At 44.9% G+C, this 20,025-nt stretch overlaps 1 protein-coding gene across 1 annotated transcript; it reads right to left on the reverse strand.

The window, feature by feature from the left end:
• Nucleotides 1-331: 331 nt before the first annotated feature.
• On the reverse strand, nt 332-19,375 carry nup133 (nucleoporin 133). Its single transcript, XM_048988157.1, has 26 exons — nt 19,074-19,375; nt 18,848-18,963; nt 18,276-18,379; nt 16,125-16,229; nt 15,865-15,996; nt 14,565-14,735; nt 13,650-13,805; nt 13,436-13,506; nt 13,154-13,301; nt 12,841-12,991; nt 11,468-11,625; nt 11,145-11,236; nt 9,444-9,607; nt 9,028-9,122; nt 8,576-8,800; nt 8,360-8,482; nt 6,387-6,486; nt 5,968-6,219; nt 5,719-5,852; nt 4,560-4,718; nt 4,146-4,281; nt 1,648-1,766; nt 1,124-1,204; nt 880-944; nt 662-750; nt 332-553 (listed from the first exon to the last, which is right to left on the reverse strand). Exons 1-26 carry the CDS (start codon nt 19,202-19,204, stop codon nt 417-419), a joined length of 3,414 nt encoding a protein of 1,137 aa, XP_048844114.1. The 5' UTR covers nt 19,205-19,375; the 3' UTR covers nt 332-416.
• Between the last annotated feature and the right edge of the window lie 650 nt (nt 19,376-20,025).

The following is a 20,025-nucleotide window of genomic DNA, read 5'->3' on the forward strand; positions in this document are numbered from 1 at the left end:
TATGCTCCTCCTACTGCAAAGTGAATGCATGTGACATCACAGCAGGTGGAAGTCACAGCACTCATACTTATTAAGTGACAAAAAAACTGAGCGGCAGCATTAGCATTCAACTTAAATTCTATATCTAAAATGGGAAAGAGGCGCTATCTTTTTAGAGACATCGTATCGTAAGTATCGGACATGGCTCGGCTACATATAGGCAATACCTGATCTGTCTAATTAGGTATGAATCGGTGCCGATACCAATCCTGAATATCGGATCAGTGCCCCTCCAAATAGACCATTTTTAACTACACTGTTTAGGTGTGACAAGGCAGGCTGGAGAGAATCATTTAGAAAAGGGAACTTTATTATTCAACTATTTTAATTTTAAAAAGATACAAATGAAGGATCAGAAAAATGTTTTGTGGGTCATATTACATTTGAACCTGAAGGTAATGTTCATAGTTTGCACGCAGAAGGAACTCAAAATAGGGTTTGGACCTCAACCCCTCCAGCTCCTCAGCCTGAAGCAGATCTTGGACATCAGGAAGATAACCCTGTAGAGGAACACCTTGGAAGAGACAGGGAAAAATTACTGCAAAAGCGGAGCTTATTTTTAGTAACACAAAAGAATTTAGAATTGTGGAAAACCCATATGAATTGGCACATCTGCCCTTACCTTCTTGAATAAGCTTCTGCAGAACCTTCACAAAGATACTGTCTTTGGCTGCTTCTACTGGGTCATCAGCCCCGTCAACAGAGGACCAGCTATGAAGAATGGGTCAAAAAAGGATCACAGGATAGTACTAACAAAACTGTCCTCCATCCTCTTTTACATGTGGCTGACATGCAAATAACCACATATGTATACAGTCCATTTAGATACAAAAGACATACTCATCCCTCTTCAGAGCCTTGCAGAAGATCTCACACTTCAGGCTCTGAATGTCCACTGCGTCATCCTGCAATAAAGACAATGTTCCATGTATAAATCCACTGTGGAACACACAGAGGTGCCTCCTGCATTAATCAGACACCCATTGTTATTTATTCAAAATTATTTGACAATTTAGCCATAAACAAACAAAAAAAATCCTCAGAGGAACCAAGCATGGTACTGAGATCCCAGGCCAGGTGCTACCTTGTCGATGTAGTCAAGCAGGTCCAGGGCCTTCTTGAAGTCGTACTCATTAGCTCTCCTGTTGTCATCACAAATATACAGCTACGGAGAGAAGGCTCAGATTAGTCAGAGGCTTTTCATGGCTCTAAGAAACATGCAGTGCTCTACCCACCACTGTACTCTATATATCAAAAGATATGCAAAATAGCTCATTAAATGTATGATGCCAAGGGCAGCTCTGCTTTTCCTGACTGTGTTTTCTCGAGAAATCTATGCAGCTTTGGAGAAGTGTCTGCTAAACAAATCAAATTCTAAAATGTGAAATGTAATGCAGTATGTGCTTACAATACATTTACAACTGCCTGAGAAAACTACAGTAACTACTTTTGCATCACAGCTCACTGCTCAGACATGTGTGAGGATCCAGCACCCTATAGATGATGGCAGATATATCAGCGTTTTAACGGTAACAGACGGCAGAAGTGGGGTAGGGGCAAAGAAAACGGCAAGGGGGGGGGGGGGGGGCCTGGGAGCCCGATGCTCACGCTGATGACGTTGTGGGGGCTCAGCAGCGGCATGGTGTCCGGATTGAGCCGCTTCTCCTCCAGCAGCTGTTTGGGCAGAGTCTCCTGGTGGAGAAGGAAGCGCTCCTGCTCCACCATACCTACAGGGAGACACGTTAGCGTGTCGTACTGAATAAGCTATACACTGCACCATCACTGGCATTAGCTAGGGGGTGACAGCACTGGGAGACGCAGCGTTAGCGTGACGCACTGGATAAGCTACACACTGCAGGCATGTCAGACATCAGCTAGGGGGCGACAGCGCAGGGAGACGCAGTATTAGCGTGACGCACTGGATAAGCTACAGGCATGTCAGACATTAGCTAGGGGGCGACAGCGCAGGGAGACACAGCGTTAGCGTGATGCACTGGATAAGCTACACACTGCAGGCATGTCAGGCATTAGCTAGGGGGCGACAGCGCATTGGAAAAAAAGCTCATATTTACCTACATGGGGAAAGATGCTAATATAACGCTCATATTCAAAAAAGGGGATAGAAATAACCCAGCAAACTATAGGCCAATCAGTTTAACTAGCATTACTGGAAAAATTATGGAAGCTATAATCCAAGTGAAAATGGTAGATTACCTGGATGCAAATAACATTCTGAGAGATAGCCAACATGGATTTAGGAGAGGTAGATCCTGTTTAATGAATTTACTTGAGTTCTTTGAGGAAGCTACAAAAGAAATTGATCACAAAATGTCCTACGATGTGATCTACTTAGATTTCCAGAAGGCCTTTGATGTTGTCCCCCACAAACGGCTCTTGCTTAAGCACAAAGCTGCGGGGATTTTAGGAACTGTAGCAGCTTGGATCGAAAACTGGTACAGACAGGAAGCAGCGAGTAGTTATTAGAGGAATAATGTCACAGTGGGGCTGCGTTCATAGTGGGGTACCGCAGGGTTCAATTTTAGGACCACTATCGTTCCTAATTTACATTAATGATATTGACACCAATACATACAGTAAACTGGTTAAATGTGCAGACGACACCAAGGTGGGTGGTGTAGCAGATACTGATCTAGCAGCAGAGAGGCTACAATGGGATCTGGATTTAATTAGTGACTGGGTTGATACCTGGCAGATAAATTTAACATAGATAAATGTAAGGTAATCCATGCAGGGAGTAGAAATGTAAAGTACAGATATTTTATGGGTTCCACTGAAATAAAGGTAGCTGATTACGAGAAAGGGGCGGCATGATGGTGAAGTGGTTAGCACTGTTGCCTCACACCTCTGGGACCCGGGTTCGAGTCTCCGCCTGGGTTACATGTGTGCGGAGTTTGCATGTTCTCCCCATGTCGTCGTGGGGTTTCCTCCGGGTACTCCGGTTTCCCCCCACAGTCCAAAAACATGCTGAGGCTAATTGGACTTGCTAAATTGCCAGTAGGTGTGCATGTGTGAGAGAATGGTGTGTGAATGGGCCCTGCGATGGGCTGGCCCCCCATCCTGGGTTGTTCCCTGCCTCGTGCCCATTGCTTCTGGGATAGGCTCCGGACCCCCCGTGACCCAGTAGGATAAGCGGTTTGGAAAATGGATGGATGATTACGAGAAAGACCTCAGTGTGTATATTGTTTCTTCCATGTCCCACTCTTGCCAGTATGCAGTATGGAAGCAATAAAAAAGGCCAATAGGATGTTGGGTTAAACTCCACACACCTAGAGATACAAGTCAAGGGAAATGATGCTACGATTACATAATTCATTGGTAAGACCCCACCTAGAATATTGTGTGCAGGTTTGGTCACCATACCTTAAGAAGGACATTGCTACCTTGGAAAAGGTGCAATGTAGCGCTACGAGAAAGATTTCTGGTCTTAGAGCAATGTCTTATGAGGAGAGGTTAGCTGAGCTGAATCTGTTTAGTCTCGAGCAAAGGAGACTAAGGGGGGACATGATCCAGGTATATATGATTCTAACAGGTCGGGATGCTGTTCAGCCAAATGGCTATTTCAATACTAGTTTTATACTAGAACTCGTGGCCATAAGTGGAAATTAGCGGGAGAACATTTTAAAACTAACCTGAGGAAGCACTTTACACAATGTGTAGTTAGAGTATGGAATAGTCTTCCTGCTAGTGTAGCTCAAGCTAAATCCCTGGGTTCCTTTAAATCAGAGTAATATAAGATATTAACAACTGAGCTATTAGTTAAGTTCTCCCCAAACGAGCTTGATTGGCGGAATGGTCTCCTCTCGTTTGTAAATTTCTTATGCACAAAACACCCTAAGAAAATGACTCCCAAATCATCCATTAAATAAAATCTTCCAGATCGTTACTCTCTTATCGAATCATCTTATGCTCCTCCTACTGCAAAGTGAATGCACATGAATGCAGGGTTCACAATTTACACCTGCCTTATGGATGAGCCGTGCATGCATTTCTGAGTTAGGATCTGCAAACCCTTTCTGGAATCTAAGTTAAGTGAATTGTTGTTGCAAATTAAGCTTGCTAGTCCTTTCCAGCGAATTCATACTTACCATCCAACTTTCGCTGCAACACTGCCTCTGAATAATCGGAGGTGAGGGCTGCAAGCTTGCTGAGGGCCAGCAGGGTTTTCTTTTTGGCAAAGTATCGCGTCTCCGCGTTGGCGAGTCCGTACAGAGTGCGGTGAGCCTACAGGGGAAAGAGGGTTTCATTAGCAGAGAGACTGCTGGATGTTACAGGCCTAGCACACAGCAGAAGGTCCATCAGGTCCAGCTGTCAGAAAGTCCTACAGTAAAGACGCATTTGACCATTTACTTAGCAAGGCAGCTGACAGAGTCTCTCTCCAAAAGACCTTCAGAAAGAACAAAACACATTTATCAATGATGACAGGTTGAGCTGAGCTTCTTTCTGCACAGTGTTTCTGCGCAGCACCGTAGGCTGAATGGCAGTGCATGGTACAGACCTACCTTCTGGAAGTCGTCAATGTTAATCTCGTGCAGCCAGCTAAGGTGCTCATGGGCCTGCAGGAAACTCGCCAGCTGCTGGTGCTGAGCCACAGGCTGCGACAGCAACTTCCCCCGTTTGCCCTTTTCCATGTACCAGCGGAAGAGAAAATCTGCAAAGTTCTGCAAAACAGAAGGAACAGCAAGTCAGTGACACGAGGAGCAAACAGAATGAGTAAAACAGCATTCAGTTCAATGTACAGTGGTGCCTGAAAGTTAGTTTCAGAATTTTCCATATTCCTGTATACATAGGACTTAAAAGATTTTCACACGTCTTAAAAGTAGGTGAAGAGAACACAGTTGACCGAATGAGTCAAAAATATCATACTTGACCATTTATTTATTGAGGAAAATGACCCAGTGACACAAATCTGTGAGTGGCAAAAGTATGTGAACCTTTGCTTTACTTTCAAGCACCATTGTATAAAACTAAGACATTTCAATTCAGCTTGCTGACACAGAGATTACAGATTCATGTTCAATGTTTTCAGTGGCTGGCTTGAGCAGCCATATCACTTTACACCTGCCAATCAAAAGCCACACAGACCGCTGCTGCAAGAAATAAGCCTTTTATCGACATTGAATGAAATTATGAATTTAATCGACAGGATGAAACCATTTTGAATAGCTAGCCTGCTAAGTGCTGGTAATAACTATACACTAGGTAAAACAAAAAACAGCTTGTGGTCATCTTTTTTGTTTAAATATGGTATGAAGGCAGTGTAGAATAGACAGAGATAGAGAGATAGATACTTTATTGTCTTTGTCATACAGCAGGATTGAAGTGTCTCTTCTGTACAACATTCATTCAAGATATATAACTTTGTAAATACATAAATACACATACGTTCATTCTGGACCCTCCACCTGTGCCCACACTCCCCTTTCTTTGATAACACCAGAAATTAGATCATTTCATTTCAGTATTCACTAGCATAATTGCTTTAGGATAAAAACTATTTTTTAACCGGTTTGTCCTTGTTTTTATTGCTCTAAATCTCCTGCCTGAGGGCAGCAACTCCAGACAGTGTCCTGGATGTGTTTGCTCATTAAGGATTTTTTACCTTTGCGGAGTAGTGGAAAGCGCAAAGTTCTTCTAGAGTGTTGAGAGGAGAACCAGTACCTGGTCTGCGAACTTGGTCATGTAGCGCTGTAGCCGGCTCTGGTTGTCAGTCTGTTCGCACATCTGCACCAGGATGTCGAAGTCGCAGTACTTCTCTGCTAGGACCGCCACCCACTGGTACTGACCCAACTCCACTGAGGCGAGACAGGACAGGAAAGAGACCTGACCATCAGCTCCAGTGCCAGCTACAGGGTCCAAATGGCCAGTGTCGAGATTGAGAGTGTTTGAGGCACCGAGGGTGAGACTTACAGAGCGGCGTTAGCAGCTCGGTCCGTTTCTGCATGTACTCCATCTCCAAGCTTCTGTATCGCTCCTGCTGGGTGGACCGGTTCAGTGAGGTCAGCTGGGCCACGTAGGTGCCCAGGTAAGAATCGAGCAGTGCCGCCAGCTGCTCATTCAAGGTGCCGCGCAGCTGCGTGTCCACATGCGGGTACACTGTCTTCACTATCACCTCGTGCTGCTGGGAGATAACCGTCCGCACACCCCCAGGACCACTGGAGGCTGAGAACGAAATCATGAGGATGGAGAGAATTAAAGGATGGCTTTCGGGAGAAGCAAGAGCAAAAAAACACCCTCAGCAAGGACAGGAACGTTCAAGAGAACTAAATATGCCCCAAAGAAACACACTGCGATTATGATCCTCAGCAGATACGTGGCACATGCCCTACCTGTCCAGGGAATGTACTCCGGCTCGGACCTGCCGTCTTCCGGGCCTCGGTACAAAGAGGCTTTGGTTTCTCTGTAGCTGGTAGCAGCCTGAAGCATGTCCTGATCAGGGAGGAGATCATCAGATCCAGATAAGTTTCGGCTTCCTTCTACAATGCTATTCCATAATAAAAAAAATATTTCCCAAAATCCATTTGATTTTAAGTTATAACTTAAAATGTGTCCAACAGAGCCTGGTCCTGTAGGTCTGTAACCTACATGATTTTTATTTAGGCTCCACTGTATTCATAAACACACAAAAATAAGGTGTTGTCGTCGGCACAACACCTGAACCTTATTTAATCCCTACTCCTCCTACAACCCCCAATCTCTACCCCCCTCCCCCCACAAGGCTTGGGTATTTTTACAATATTTTCAAAAGCAACACTAATCTGGTATCTTGCGGCGTGGCGGCATACGGGTCACCCACAATACATTTTGCCAAATGAAAACACCACTGATAATATCTACTGAAAAAAAGTCTTTATACATATTTACATCTATATGTATGTATCCATGTATGTATGTACGTACACATACGTACTCATATTTTAATGAAATTACCTTTTTAATTTGTAAAACGCATCAGTTCGTTCTAACAAATGTTCCTTCAATATCACTGCATAAATATGCATTCCAAATTATCACAAAACAAACAGGTGGTGTGCACACTGTGCAGAGTTTCGATGGCGTACCACAGCTGCACTAGTGCTGTGCACGAGCAAATAAAGAGGAAACGCACGGGAACTATTTTAGACTGCCAGACAAGGCACAACCACCATTACTACTCTCTATTCATGTTTATTAAATTACAGTTAGTACGGGGAACTTTTTAATGCCTTTTGTCATTGTAGCTGCTGAATATACTCATTATGAAAGCCATGAAGTTGTCTGCCTGCTGCCACCTTAGAATTTCCATTGAGTAAGTGTTTGTGAAAATGCTTAGGCTAGTGTTGGTGTGTGTTCGTGTGCATTGGGCTTATTGGGACCAGTGTTATTTTATTTTTTACTTTGTTTAACCACAATATCTCCTCTTTCAGAAGATGTGGCTGCTGCGCTGTCCCTTTCTTCACCGCGACTTCAGTGCTTATCACATCCATGGTAAAACAGAACTGTCGCATGCAGCATGCTCCGCTAACTGATTTTAATAACCATAATACAGTTTGTTAACTTTTGGGCACAAGTAAGGTCCATATCAAACTAAATTGCTGGTGCCCGTTATCTAAAGTCCTGCTATGGCATAGTATTTGACACTGTTTGTCAATGCGATTTTCCGGAGGAAAGTCAATCGTTTTGATTAATTAAGCAATTGGTAAGTCGACAGATTAATTGATATTGGCAGCACTAGATTAAACAATGCAATGATATCAAATTAGCCTGTTCATCTGAACAAGTGTATTCACTAGTAACTCTTTCCTTTGCCGCAGTGGTGTTACTGCAATTTTCCTGGAAATAAAACGAGGTCCAGATATGCACTTATCTGCCTACAAAAGCTCATCTCAAAATTTGATCAGTACCAGTGTGTCACCCCTAAAACATGTCTGCAAAGTTTGAAAAAAGAGAGTGTAGGGTTACTGTGTTCACAAGACCGGCATACCGTGTGTATTCCCATTAAGCGAAAAGCAAACTGGCGTTGTCTAACCTATTTATAAAACTGAGGTAGAAGAGGGTCGAATTTTTTTTTTAAACAAAATTACCTAGGGTAACTTTCCAGACTATAAACAGTTTTTGATATGATAATGCCTGCTTTGTTTTTCATCACAACAGAAGAGCAAGGATTCAGCAGAAGCGTTAAGCCACGAGTGGCGGGCAGACAAAGCCCCCCCACACTCGGCAGCATTCTTATGGTGGGAGACAAGAACAAGCACAATGGGACGGTGAGGTGAACCATTTCCACACATGGATACGCCGATCCCCGACATGAGCTGCCGCGTACCTTGATGATGAGGTTGACGTTGACCACGACCTCCGCCCACTCCACCGAGTCGACGGGGTATTCCCTCAGTGTCCTCTCCTCCTCCTCCAGGAGGCTCTCGAAGATCGAGGAGACCTGAGATACCTGCCAATGGACCCACACGCAGACAGGCATGCTGTATATTGAGAGCAGGGTTTAAAAAATGGCATTGGGTGTGCAAGGCGATGCCTCCCCCACCTCTCTGAAGAACACATCGGCTGCGGTCAAGCTGGCTGGCACGGGGGTGCCGCTCTTCCTTAGAGTATTGCAGATGGCACCGTTGACCAGCGCGGGCAGCTTGGTGTGGTAGTTCTTGAGCACGATGGCGGCAGAGAGCTTCTCGGCGTGTTCACACAGAAGGAGGCGCGTGGCCATGGGCACGGAGCGCACCGTAACCGAGGTCAGGCGCTCCAGAAGAGACACCTGGTGCAGGAAAGGCATGCAGGCACAGAAATAGTCAGAGGAAAGGGGGGAGGCATGCTATCCAAGGTGAAATTTTATTTCATCATGGGGCCCAGAATGGGGTCCCCTCCCTACACAAAGAAACACAGATAACAGGAACAAACACTTTTTGTGGTTTTTTTTTTTTTTTTTAAGAGCAATACTGCTAGATCAGCCAAAGCAGTAGATAGAAGCCAACACCTTCATACCTGCTGGAGGAAGTCCATGAAGAAGCAGTGAGCTTTCATCTTATCCTCCAACTGGTGAAGGACAATCAGGGATGTGAGCGTCAATCCTGCACTCTCTGCACGCAAAGGGTTAATAACATTAGTACAGAGAAGGGAATGCGAGACTCTGACACCTCATTGGATTGCAATGTAATCATCGATTTACAATCTTTTAAAAAAAGTACCCAACTTCAGTAAGCTGTGTTAAAATACACACTGTGCAGTTTTACATAGTTTAAAGTTATTTTGTGTGTGTTTCCACAAGGTCTTGTATTTCTAATATAGTCAAATAAATCTGAACACTACAGCAAATTGGAGCTTGATCATCAGCAGCTTGTGGTGTGCGGCCCCCCTGAGGACTGGGTGGGTACTGCACTAAAATGGCTGACTTTCCTCACCATCAGGGACAGACTCAGCCCAGCGGGGGTCAGAGGCGGGGTAGTCATCCACGAGGTCGAGATTGATCTGCATGATGACCACATCCAGCTCGGCGTCGCTCTCCCCATCGCCGTCAGCGGGGAAAAGCTCGTCAGTCATGGTCTGGGAGCTCAGCAGGTCTTTCCTGGAGAATGATACACACCGTATCAGGACTGGGGGGGGGGGGGGGGGGGGGGGGCTGGATACAGGGGTTATAGCCGGTGACAGGCAGAGGGAGTAATGCTTCATGAAAACCACAGCTTAGCACAGAAGGTGTGCAGAAAGAGGAACGCAGTAGGCACGTAACAAAATCATGATATTGGACTCATGATTCGATTTTCCCATCGTATTTCTCAAAAATGAATCATTAATCATTAAAGCACCTTTAATGAAATATTGCTGGTGCAGCTTCATGTGCAGGCAGGACAGCTACACTGGTCCACCAACTATACCAGCAGCTAACCAACACCAACCAGAACCAACTAGATGAGCATGGAAATCACACTCTTCTAAGTTTTTTTCAGCAGCGTATGTTAAGACTACAATGACTTCATCAACTTTATACAAGCAGTAATTCACTCATGATGCAAAACTGTCATCTGTAGACCATGGTGTCTAGGAAAAACCTTTCCAAAATACCCTTGCTAAGTACACGTCCAAGGTACACAAAATATTTTGAGGTTTCTATAAAAGGGGAGTCCCATGCAGTTTGTAAAACCTGCCTTAAGGTGCTGAAATAAAAGTAGAAGTGAAATAGTGGAAGAAGCACAAACTTTATACTAAAACTAAAGAACTTTAATCCTGAAATCCGTAGTGTACTAATCCAATTGTAAACCTGACAAGTAAAGTGACAATTCTGAATTAAAACATTGAAGAAAAAGATATTCTGTTATTTCAACAAGTAGTATTTCAGAAAAATTCCAAATAATAAATCAAACGATTACTGCATACAAGTTTTTATTTTGTCTGGAGAAAATAAGGTTTGTGTATCGCTGTATTATACGATTTCCCAAGGCCTTGCGATAAACAGCCCTATAATATTACTTTTATTAAAAAATGAAAATAGGTCAATAACAAATAAGCCTGTACATAACAGCCATTTTGGCCATTCTGTAGTATTACTTCTACATGTTGCATTAGCTATTAGTTTTTCCGAGCTATAATAGTTAAGTGATTATGCAGCCTAATAATTTGGGCAACTTCACAGATAATTTTTTTACTTCGTCAATTTGAATCCTCAAAAATGATTCTGTGATTTATCATCGTATGAACAAATCACTGTCACTTTGGGAGATGGAGCATACGAGTGAGAAAGAGGGCCCACATCAGGCACTGGGAGTCACATCCATCACTGATTAAACGACACTAGCCCTGTTTAATGCATTTTGAGAAGCATAATAAGTAAATTAGAAATGCGTGATATATTCGATAACATATCATTGTCGGGTGATGTTCGTTAAAAATCAATCTCAGCCAATAATGCCGATATTTAAATCATCAGATTTATCAATATTATAAGTTAGTAACACCACAGCTAAAGACATAACTACTAAAATAATGGAGATGATTGCAATGGACGATCTGCCATTTTCCATAGTGGAGATCAAGTGATTATGTCGACTCATTCACCATTAGGACCTCGCTACAGTCTCATGTACGTATGTACACTGTGCATATCCTACCGGCAAAACTGCAGGAAAGCCGCCTTTAGCAGTTTGGTTTTGTCCTCCTGAGTAATCGTCTCTGTCCTCAAGGAACCTTCAGAAGCCCCTCCCTTAAATTGGGGGAAAAGTAAGAGGAGTGTCTGTTAAGAACTGGGATATGATGCCTAAATGAATGGCTTTCAATAGCAGAATCTGTCAGTCATCATATGATGTAAAGCAGGGCTGGGCATTTGACACATTATCTATAGGAATTTACTGGCCGTCAGGCCATTCTTCGCCTCCGCAGCTGGCATGGGAGCATCCGCAGGGCTGCAGAAAGACAGGAAGGGTCAGGGTCCCACCTCCGGTACAATTCCAGCCACGGAGGAGGATAACGAGTCCTCCATCGTCTCAGGGAGCACAGACGCGCCTTCCTGGGCCACCACGGCCACCAGGCCACTATTCTGGGAGAAGAAGATGGGCAGGCTGGCACAGCAGCCTGCGCCCAGGATGCGATCTCCTGCAGGTGCACGGAGAGCGGGGAACAAACACGGCCGACCAGTCAAATTTATGGGCAAAAGCCTAATGCACAATAACTGTAACAACCACAAGATTTTTAGTTTTCCCTAAATGTAATATATTCATAACCCACACAGAGACACAAAGAAGAGAGAGACGCGGGGGAGAGAGAGAGAGACGCGGGGGAGACACAGAGAGAGAGAGAGAGAAGCGGGGAGACACAGAGAGAGAGAGAGAGACGCGGGGGAGACAGAGAGAGAGAGAGACGCGGGGGAGACAGAGAGAGAGAGAGACGCGGGGGAGACAGAGAGAGAGAGAGACGCGGGGGAGACAGAGAGAGAGAGAGAAGCGGGGGAGACAGAGAGAGAGAGAGAAGCGGGGAGACAGAGAGAGAGAGAAGCGGGGAGACAGAGAGAGAGAGAAGCGGGGAGACAGAGAGAGAGAGAGAAGCGGGGAGACAGAGAGAGAGAGAGAAGCGGGGAGACAGAGAGAGAGAGAGAAGCGGGGAGACAGAGAGAGAGAGAGAAGCGGGGAGACAGAGAGAGAGAGAGAAGCGGGGAGACAGAGAGAGAGAGAGAAGCGGGGAGACAGAGAGAGAGAGAGAAGCGGGGAGACAGAGAGAGAGAGAGAAGCGGGGAGACAGAGAGAGAGAGAGAAGCGGGGAGACAGAGAGAGAGAGAGAAGCGGGGAGACAGAGAGAGAGAGAGAAGCGGGGAGACAGAGAGAGAGAGAGAAGCGGGGAGACAGAGAGAGAGAGAGACGCGGGGAGACAGAGAGAGAGAGACGCGGGGGAGACAGAGAGAGAGAGACGCGGGGGAGACAGAGAGAGAGAGACGCGGGGGAGACAGAGAGAGAGAGACGCGGGGGAGACAGAGAGAGAGAGACGCGGGGGAGACAGAGAGAGAGAGACGCGGGGGAGACAGAGAGAGAGAGGCGCGGGGGAGACAGAGAGAGAGAGACGCGGGGGAGACAGAGAGAGAGAGACGCGGGGGAGACAGAGAGAGAGAGACGCGGGGGAGACAGAGAGAGAGAGACGCGGGGGAGACAGAGAGAGAGAGACGCGGGGGAGACAGAGAGAGAGAGACGCGGGGGAGACAGAGAGAGAGAGACGCGGGGGAGACAGAGAGAGAGAGACGCGGGGAGACAGAGAGAGAGAGACGCGGGGAGACAGAGAGAGAGAGACGCGGGGAGACAGAGAGAGCTGAGCCTCCCTCACCGGCGGAGCTGAAGGGGATCCGCTCCTCAGGCAGGCTGCCCCGCCCGGTGCCGGAGGAGCAGGCGTAGATCAAGTCATCCCTGTAGAGATACGCGGCCATGGTAGGGGAGGGTGGGAGCAGGAAGCGCATGGCCTGCAGCTCCTCTTCACCCTGCGGGGAGGAAGGGGGGGGTTAAGGCAGGCAGGCACTCGGCCTTTAGTTATGACATACTGCAGAGAGCCTCACATCCATCACACCATGGAAAGGATGGGCAGAGCAGCACCACCCTCCCAAAAGGGGCTGGGGTGGGGGTGTGCCTGCATCAGCACTAACCTGAAAGGGGGGGTTGTATTTGGTAACCTCCACAGACAGTGGTTCCGTCATGATGGGGTCACTGTCCGGCAGGGTGAGCAGGCAGTAATAGACCAGGCAGGGGGTGTCAGAGGGGTGCCACGCGGCAGCCAGGACCACCAGGCCATCCCTGCACACACGGGTACATTCACAAGTGGGGGGGGGGTCAACCATTATAGGGTTTAATGATCATCATCGCAAGGGGAGGCTCCAGACCTCCATGGAGAAGTGGGAGGAAGACGGAAGGCTGCTCTCCATACTCACAGGCCAAGCTGCATGTCCAGATACATCACCCTCACGCCCTCCTTAATTTCTTCATAGTTGCTTTCTGAGCCCTGAAAAAAAACAAGTTAAAATTAGCAAAACGTAAAACTTAGTTCATTCACCTAAACAAATTCTGCTCTGACATTTACTTTGTCAGTCAGGACAAACTTTAAGATGACAGCCGAAAGTGGGCTGAGAAGCTGAGGGAACGAACCCAGACTGCGTCTCTGATGCTCTCCATCACGTTCTTGTTGATGTCCCAGCTGAGAACTTGGTGTTCGGAGCTTTCCTCCACCTCCCACTTGCTGAGGGAGCAGCTACTCAAAGTGTAGAGCTGGCCAGTAGACCGCACCCAGAGAAGGCTGTGTAACTGTGGAGGAAGCGGACGTGGAGACGGGGAACGTAAGAGGAGCTCGACGATACTGTAGGTAAAGTCCACAGTCTGCTATGTGTTCAAAATGAATTAGCCAGAACATTTTTCGAAGTATGACCCCCAAAAAGGCGTTCAATTAAATGAGCAAATTCAAAATTTGGAATTTCAATCCATTTTCTATCCTAGGAAGCACACGGAATGATGAGGGCTAGGAGTTGCCGGGAAGACGGACACTGGGCTCCCAGCTCACAATCACAGCAATTCTTGGGACAGCAGGAGGAAACGTCAGAACATGAAGGAAATGAGCCAGGGCCAGGTGACATTACCATTCCAACCCAACCAATCAAATCAATTAAACAGATCATCCAATCAAAGGCCCTCTAGGCTTGTCATCATACCCAACTCCAGTGTTTGATCTGGCAGGCGTTTTCTGCCTGGTCTTATACTGTAATTTCGGTGTAATTTTTAAACAGCACATTCATCCACACTGTATTCCAGTGCCTTTTAAACTAATGCATTAAATATTCAGGTCTACCTTCAATCATGCTCTCGAGATTATACTTTTCTGTGCAAATTTCAAACAAATATATTTTCTCATTTCTCTCTATCACAGCTTTTTCCTGACTGGGATTTCTGTCAGATTCACTTAACTATAGACATGAAACAATTTTTAAACTTTTGCTTAAAATCTGTACTTCAAGAAAAATGCGCAGAGGTAAAGATGGACAGGGTACCATCTTCACCGTAAAGACTTACAATGGAATCAGCAGGAGGTGCTAGAATACCGAAGAGGGAGGACACCCGCCTGCCGATGCCAGACAGAACACCATGTCCTTGCTGCAGCGCCCTCTGCTGGAGCCTCCCAGAGGCATCCACCGTCAGGCGCAGAAGCTGGCTTTTGTAGGATGACAAGACGAAGCTGTTCCCCTAGGATGACAGAGAACCTTCTGGAGATATTCGAGAGAGGACAGCAAGCAGCATCTGAAGAACACATCCTGCAACTATCACAACTGACACTTTGGGTCACAACTGACACTGAACTGCACATCCACCGGATCATAACACCTCTTCAGAGATAAAAGAAAAACGAAGTTCAAAGGAGTTCCTTTATCTTTCCACTTTTACTTTTTCCAATCAAAACTGACGTGTTCCAGGTGGCCCCCTTTCAAGTAATACAATTAGTGCGTTCATGAAATTAGCATAACATTTGGTATAGATTTCCAGAAAAAGCAAAGAGAGATTATTACGACGTCAACATGAAACACAGGCATCGGGGGGGAATTCCACAAAGCAGGACTTCTTGCTCCGTCTGATACCTTGTTGGATTTAAGGTAGTCTGGGCTAAATGGCCATTATCTTTGTTCCCTTACAATTAGATCACAATACCTTAAATCCAACAAATTATCTGGCTAAGCAAGAAATGCTGTTTAGTAGAATTCCTCACAGGTGAGGTTGAGGGGCATGTACTTGTAGACTAAATACCTGCATGACAGACAGTCTAACACCTGGGCAGCATTATTTCACCTCAAAACGAATGACCGGTCCCCAAAAAAAATAGTTGCAAGCTTTTATCAAAAACTTTAAAAAAGGTTTAAAGATAAAGTACATAAGTGTGTTAAGAACATGTAAAATATAAAAATGGCATTGAAATGCCAAACTTTCTAGAATGAATGTACTTATATTTTACATAATTTTACATATATTTTTACGTAATTGATTTTGAAATCAGAAAAAAATCATTTGTGTAGAATGACCCATTTGGAATCAATTCTGGATATTACGTTATCTTTGGGCCTAATATTGTACAATACAACTGAAGAAAAAAAAGTTTTGCTTAAGGTTATCAGGAAGAGCTGCAGCAACGGACGGATCAGTAAATGTAATCCATGTGGGTTGGGGGAGGGGCATATTGCCCATAGACACCACTAATTAACTTACTGTTGTGTTTCAGGGACCTTCAACTCTCATTTCACAAGTATTTTCCAGACCTGGGCCAATATAATTTACCAGGATGTGTAGGGCACACAGTGCCTTACAATGCAGACCTTGACATTACCTGGACAGCTGTAAGAAAGTTGCAGAAGTTGCCACCCATGTCTGCCACAGCCTCGATGTAGGTTCCCTCGTGGGCCAGGTTGGGCCAGAAGCGCACAGTTCCCTCAGGACACACGGCCATCACCGAAATCAACTGTGGAAAAGGAAGCAGAGAACCGTTTATTTTCACCCCACTGGGATGAATGACACAATGGGCAACAAGTGAATATGACAGCAGACGCCTGGTAGCGTCTGCTTTTCAGGATGTAGCCGGGACCCCACCTGAACAGAAGCTGTTTCCAGTGGCATCGCAGACGATATAGCGACGAGGTCTGCCGAATATGCTAACTCACTAGGCGACAACTGGAGCTCTTTACATACAGACAGCTGGAGAAGGAGGGGTTACAAACATCACTGAAAGGGAAGTGCAAATCACAATTAAACCTAGAGGTACGATATTCGGATCGGTATCGGCACCGATCCATACGTATTGCACACATCGGGTACCAGCCATATGTGAATGATTCACATCTGATACTTATTTAGTTTTCGGGCAGTCTGAAAAAAAGATGGCTCCTATTTCATGTTAAATTGATTTGAATAATCAATCGCACAACAGCTCTTTCCCATTTCAGATGTGTAATTGTTTGCGGCATTTAAGCAATTGTGCAAGACAACACGAGTAACGTGAAGAAAAAAAAAGCAATGGATGATATGGGAGTCGCTAGCTTGCGCTGTTTTGCGCACTCGCTGCAGCTTGTGATACACGAGGGGCTGCGATCGCAACAAGGTGCAAGTGACGCTGTTGCAAGTGGGAGGAAATTGTGGGGCATTTTCAGCATTCGCCAGTTGCATATAGTCACTTTCACAATATTCAAATTGTACTTCAAATGCTTCAGTAACGCTTAAAACAAGATGTACAATTGAGGTGGAACAGTACATTATGTATGTTTCTGGTAGCCTAATTAGGATGTTTTTTGCATATTTTTTCCCCATTTGTATTCACTAGTCAATTTTAATTATGTCCATCCATTTTCTGAAATTGCTTACACTTTTCTGGGTCGTGGGGGGGCCAGGGCCTATCGCAAAGGCTGCGGGCACGAGGCAGGGAACATCCCAGGATGGGGGGCCAGCCCATTGCAGGGCACACTCACACACCATTCAGTCACACATGCACACCTATGGGCAATTTAGTAACTCAAATTAGCCTCAGCATGTTTTTGGACTGTGGGGGGAAACCAGAGTACCTGGAGGAAACCCCACAACGACATGGGGAGAACATGCAAACTCCACACACATGTAACCCAGGTGGAGACTCAAACCCGGGTCCCAGAGGTGTAAGGCGACAATGCTAACCAGTGCACCGCCATGCCGCCTCCATTAATCATATATAAAAGTATAAATATTTCTATATTTATTAAAGTCAAAGGAGCTCTTGTATTGGAATCTGTATCGATACAGGCATTTTCTGTATCGGAGTTGGAACAGAACTACTTAAAACTAAATGCTACTTGTAGCTGCCCTGAGTGTTTCCCCATGGTCAAGTTCACAGGCCATATTACACCAGACTGGTTATTGTCGTGTACAAGGAATCTTTGGATCACAAACATTGAATAACTCTTATGAGAGAATTAAGACAATAGAAAGAACTCTCCAGCACAGCTTCCAAATGGCATGACCAGTCCCTCAAACCCAGAATAAGCCCATTTTTTCATAATCAAAAGTAGTAAACAAGTAAAGTTCACAAGATGAACTGACTTTGTAAAAAGAAACTTAGGTAAAAGTTCAATTTGACCAAACAATGGAGAAAAAGCATTCCCTCTGAGCCGTCCAACGTACTATAGCAGGGCCATACAGCTGAAATGGCAAAAAAAGTTACAGCTCACGAGAACACACTCTGAATTATCATTTTTCCTACCCACGGTATAGAAAAGGTACCAGACCTGAAAGGTACGTATAATTTACATGCCAAATTTCATCGAAGTCAAGAATGGCGATACAAAAGTCATTTATTGAGTTAAAATGGAATGGCACCTTGTATTCCTTGTCTGGGGAATAAAGTTAGTCTTTTATTTTCAGAGGTGGAAATTTCAGGTCCAGAATGTACAAATCCAGACCGTGATTTAGCTTCAACCAATCAGTTGATTATAAAGAGTCACAGTCACAGAGTACTCCACTGGTTGGTTGGAACAAAATCCTGGTCTGGATTTGTACTTTCTGGACCTGAAATTTCCACCTCTGTTTATTAGTACAGGCTAGCTGTGTTTAAAGTAACACAATGTGTGAAAACAACACCGAGCACAACTCTAATAATTCATATGAAATTATGTATATACATCAAAATTATTTTATTACATATATAAAAATCAGTAATTGCCATTTCACCTTGTGTGCTGATGTTACATGCACTACTAACCCCCAATAAGACTTTACCTTGGCCACTGCAGTCTGACCAATCTTCCAAACGATGAGCCGCTCCCCACACACCATCCAAGCCCAGCCGCTCTCCTCCACCTTCACGGAGATCTGGGCGTCGACTGTGAAACAGCATGAATACCCTACTTACTCTGATATAGATACCAAGATTATCTTATGCACAACTGACTTGTATAAAACACACTGTGCAATATTAAATATGTAACTGTATATGAAATTAACAAGGTTTATATCTCAGAAATTCTGCTTGTGGCATAATTTAGGGGGTAAAATTTTTTCACAGATCATTAATGTCACATAGTTAGGTTTTATATTGCCACTTCCAAATAAAACAAAATGCTGTAAGCCATAACAAAGAAAATCATTGTATTTCAATTTGAACTGAATTTCATAGGTACTGTACGTCATTAAATAACCGTAAATCGACTTACCCCTACGCAGGAAAAAGTACGAGACAAAACGAGTATAATAAAGTCGCCAAATAGTGAATGTTATGTTAAAATCACCTTGTGCACGCCCTTAACTTTGTCACTACTATGATTGGTTGATCCATTACAATAAACACATACCTTCGGCCACAGTTAAAGCCTCCATGACTTTGACAGGCAGCGAGGAGCCAAATGTTTGCACATCAAAATTCAACGACTCGGCGGCCGCCTGACTCTGCACCCTTATCGGAGTCCCTCTAGACAGGAAGAAGAAACGAAAGAGGCTGACAAACGGCCAATCCGTCCACGATCAGACAGCGTACAGCGCCTAATAAACACACATGGATGACTTCAGGTAGTCCGCTACCTGGCCGACAATGAACTCCTCCGAGCCGGAGAGAAGAGAAGTCCAGTCGGTGTAGCGGCAAGACTCTTCCTCCCGGCTGTCCGAGCACCTGGCCTGCGGACTGAAGCAGGAGTGGATCGCGGAGAATACATCGTGAAGCTTTTCCAACCAATATACCAATACGAGCTTCGTTCACTTTTTAGGGTTACATTGAATTAATGCCTATTGTGAATTGCCAACCATGTCAAAGCAACCTCTCGATTCAAAGCGCGCTGCGTAGCGCGCACGTTTGTCGCGCCTGTGACATCACTTCCGCCAAAGAAGCAGCCCGGCCAAACCCGTCGCTCACTTCAAAGCAAACATAACAGGATACTAACAGGTCGCAGGATCGTTCCGAAGCTTCAAAACGACAGCGTATGACTGACCGGCATTCCCGCCACGCATTGTATAGAAACGTCTTCGGGTCTTCATGATTTGTTGATTATTTATTTAAATAATAAGCTGAGTCCCTGGTGTAAAAAGGCTATAGTTTTATTTAACTTGTATGCTGTAACTGTTCAAACTTATTTTATCATATGAAATCTCATACATTTCCTCACTTAGCAGTCATTATGAGCACCGTTAACTGACCATTACAATCCTAAGCAAACAAGTATTTTTTGTCCAATACCATCCATTATTTACCCAGTATAGGACACAGGAAAAAGACAAACCCCATACGCTGTGAAGCATTCAAAGCCTGAGGCCTGGAGGTGCAGCCAGCAGTACTACCAATTGAGCCACCACACCATCCTCATGTACCAGTGCTTTCATAAAAGGGTTATTTGTTGTAACTACAAACAAATTTTAAATTTTGGTATACAAATGACAGCACAGACTGTTATACTTTAACATCTTTCTTAATAAAGCACTTTCAGCTAAACAAAAAGTTTCAGGAAATTCAAATTAAGTTACATAGCTCCTGGGAGGGGAG

The sequence above is a fragment of the Brienomyrus brachyistius genome, chromosome 20 (genome assembly GCF_023856365.1).
Source record: "Brienomyrus brachyistius isolate T26 chromosome 20, BBRACH_0.4, whole genome shotgun sequence".
NCBI classification, from domain to species: Eukaryota; Metazoa; Chordata; class Actinopteri; order Osteoglossiformes; family Mormyridae; genus Brienomyrus; species Brienomyrus brachyistius.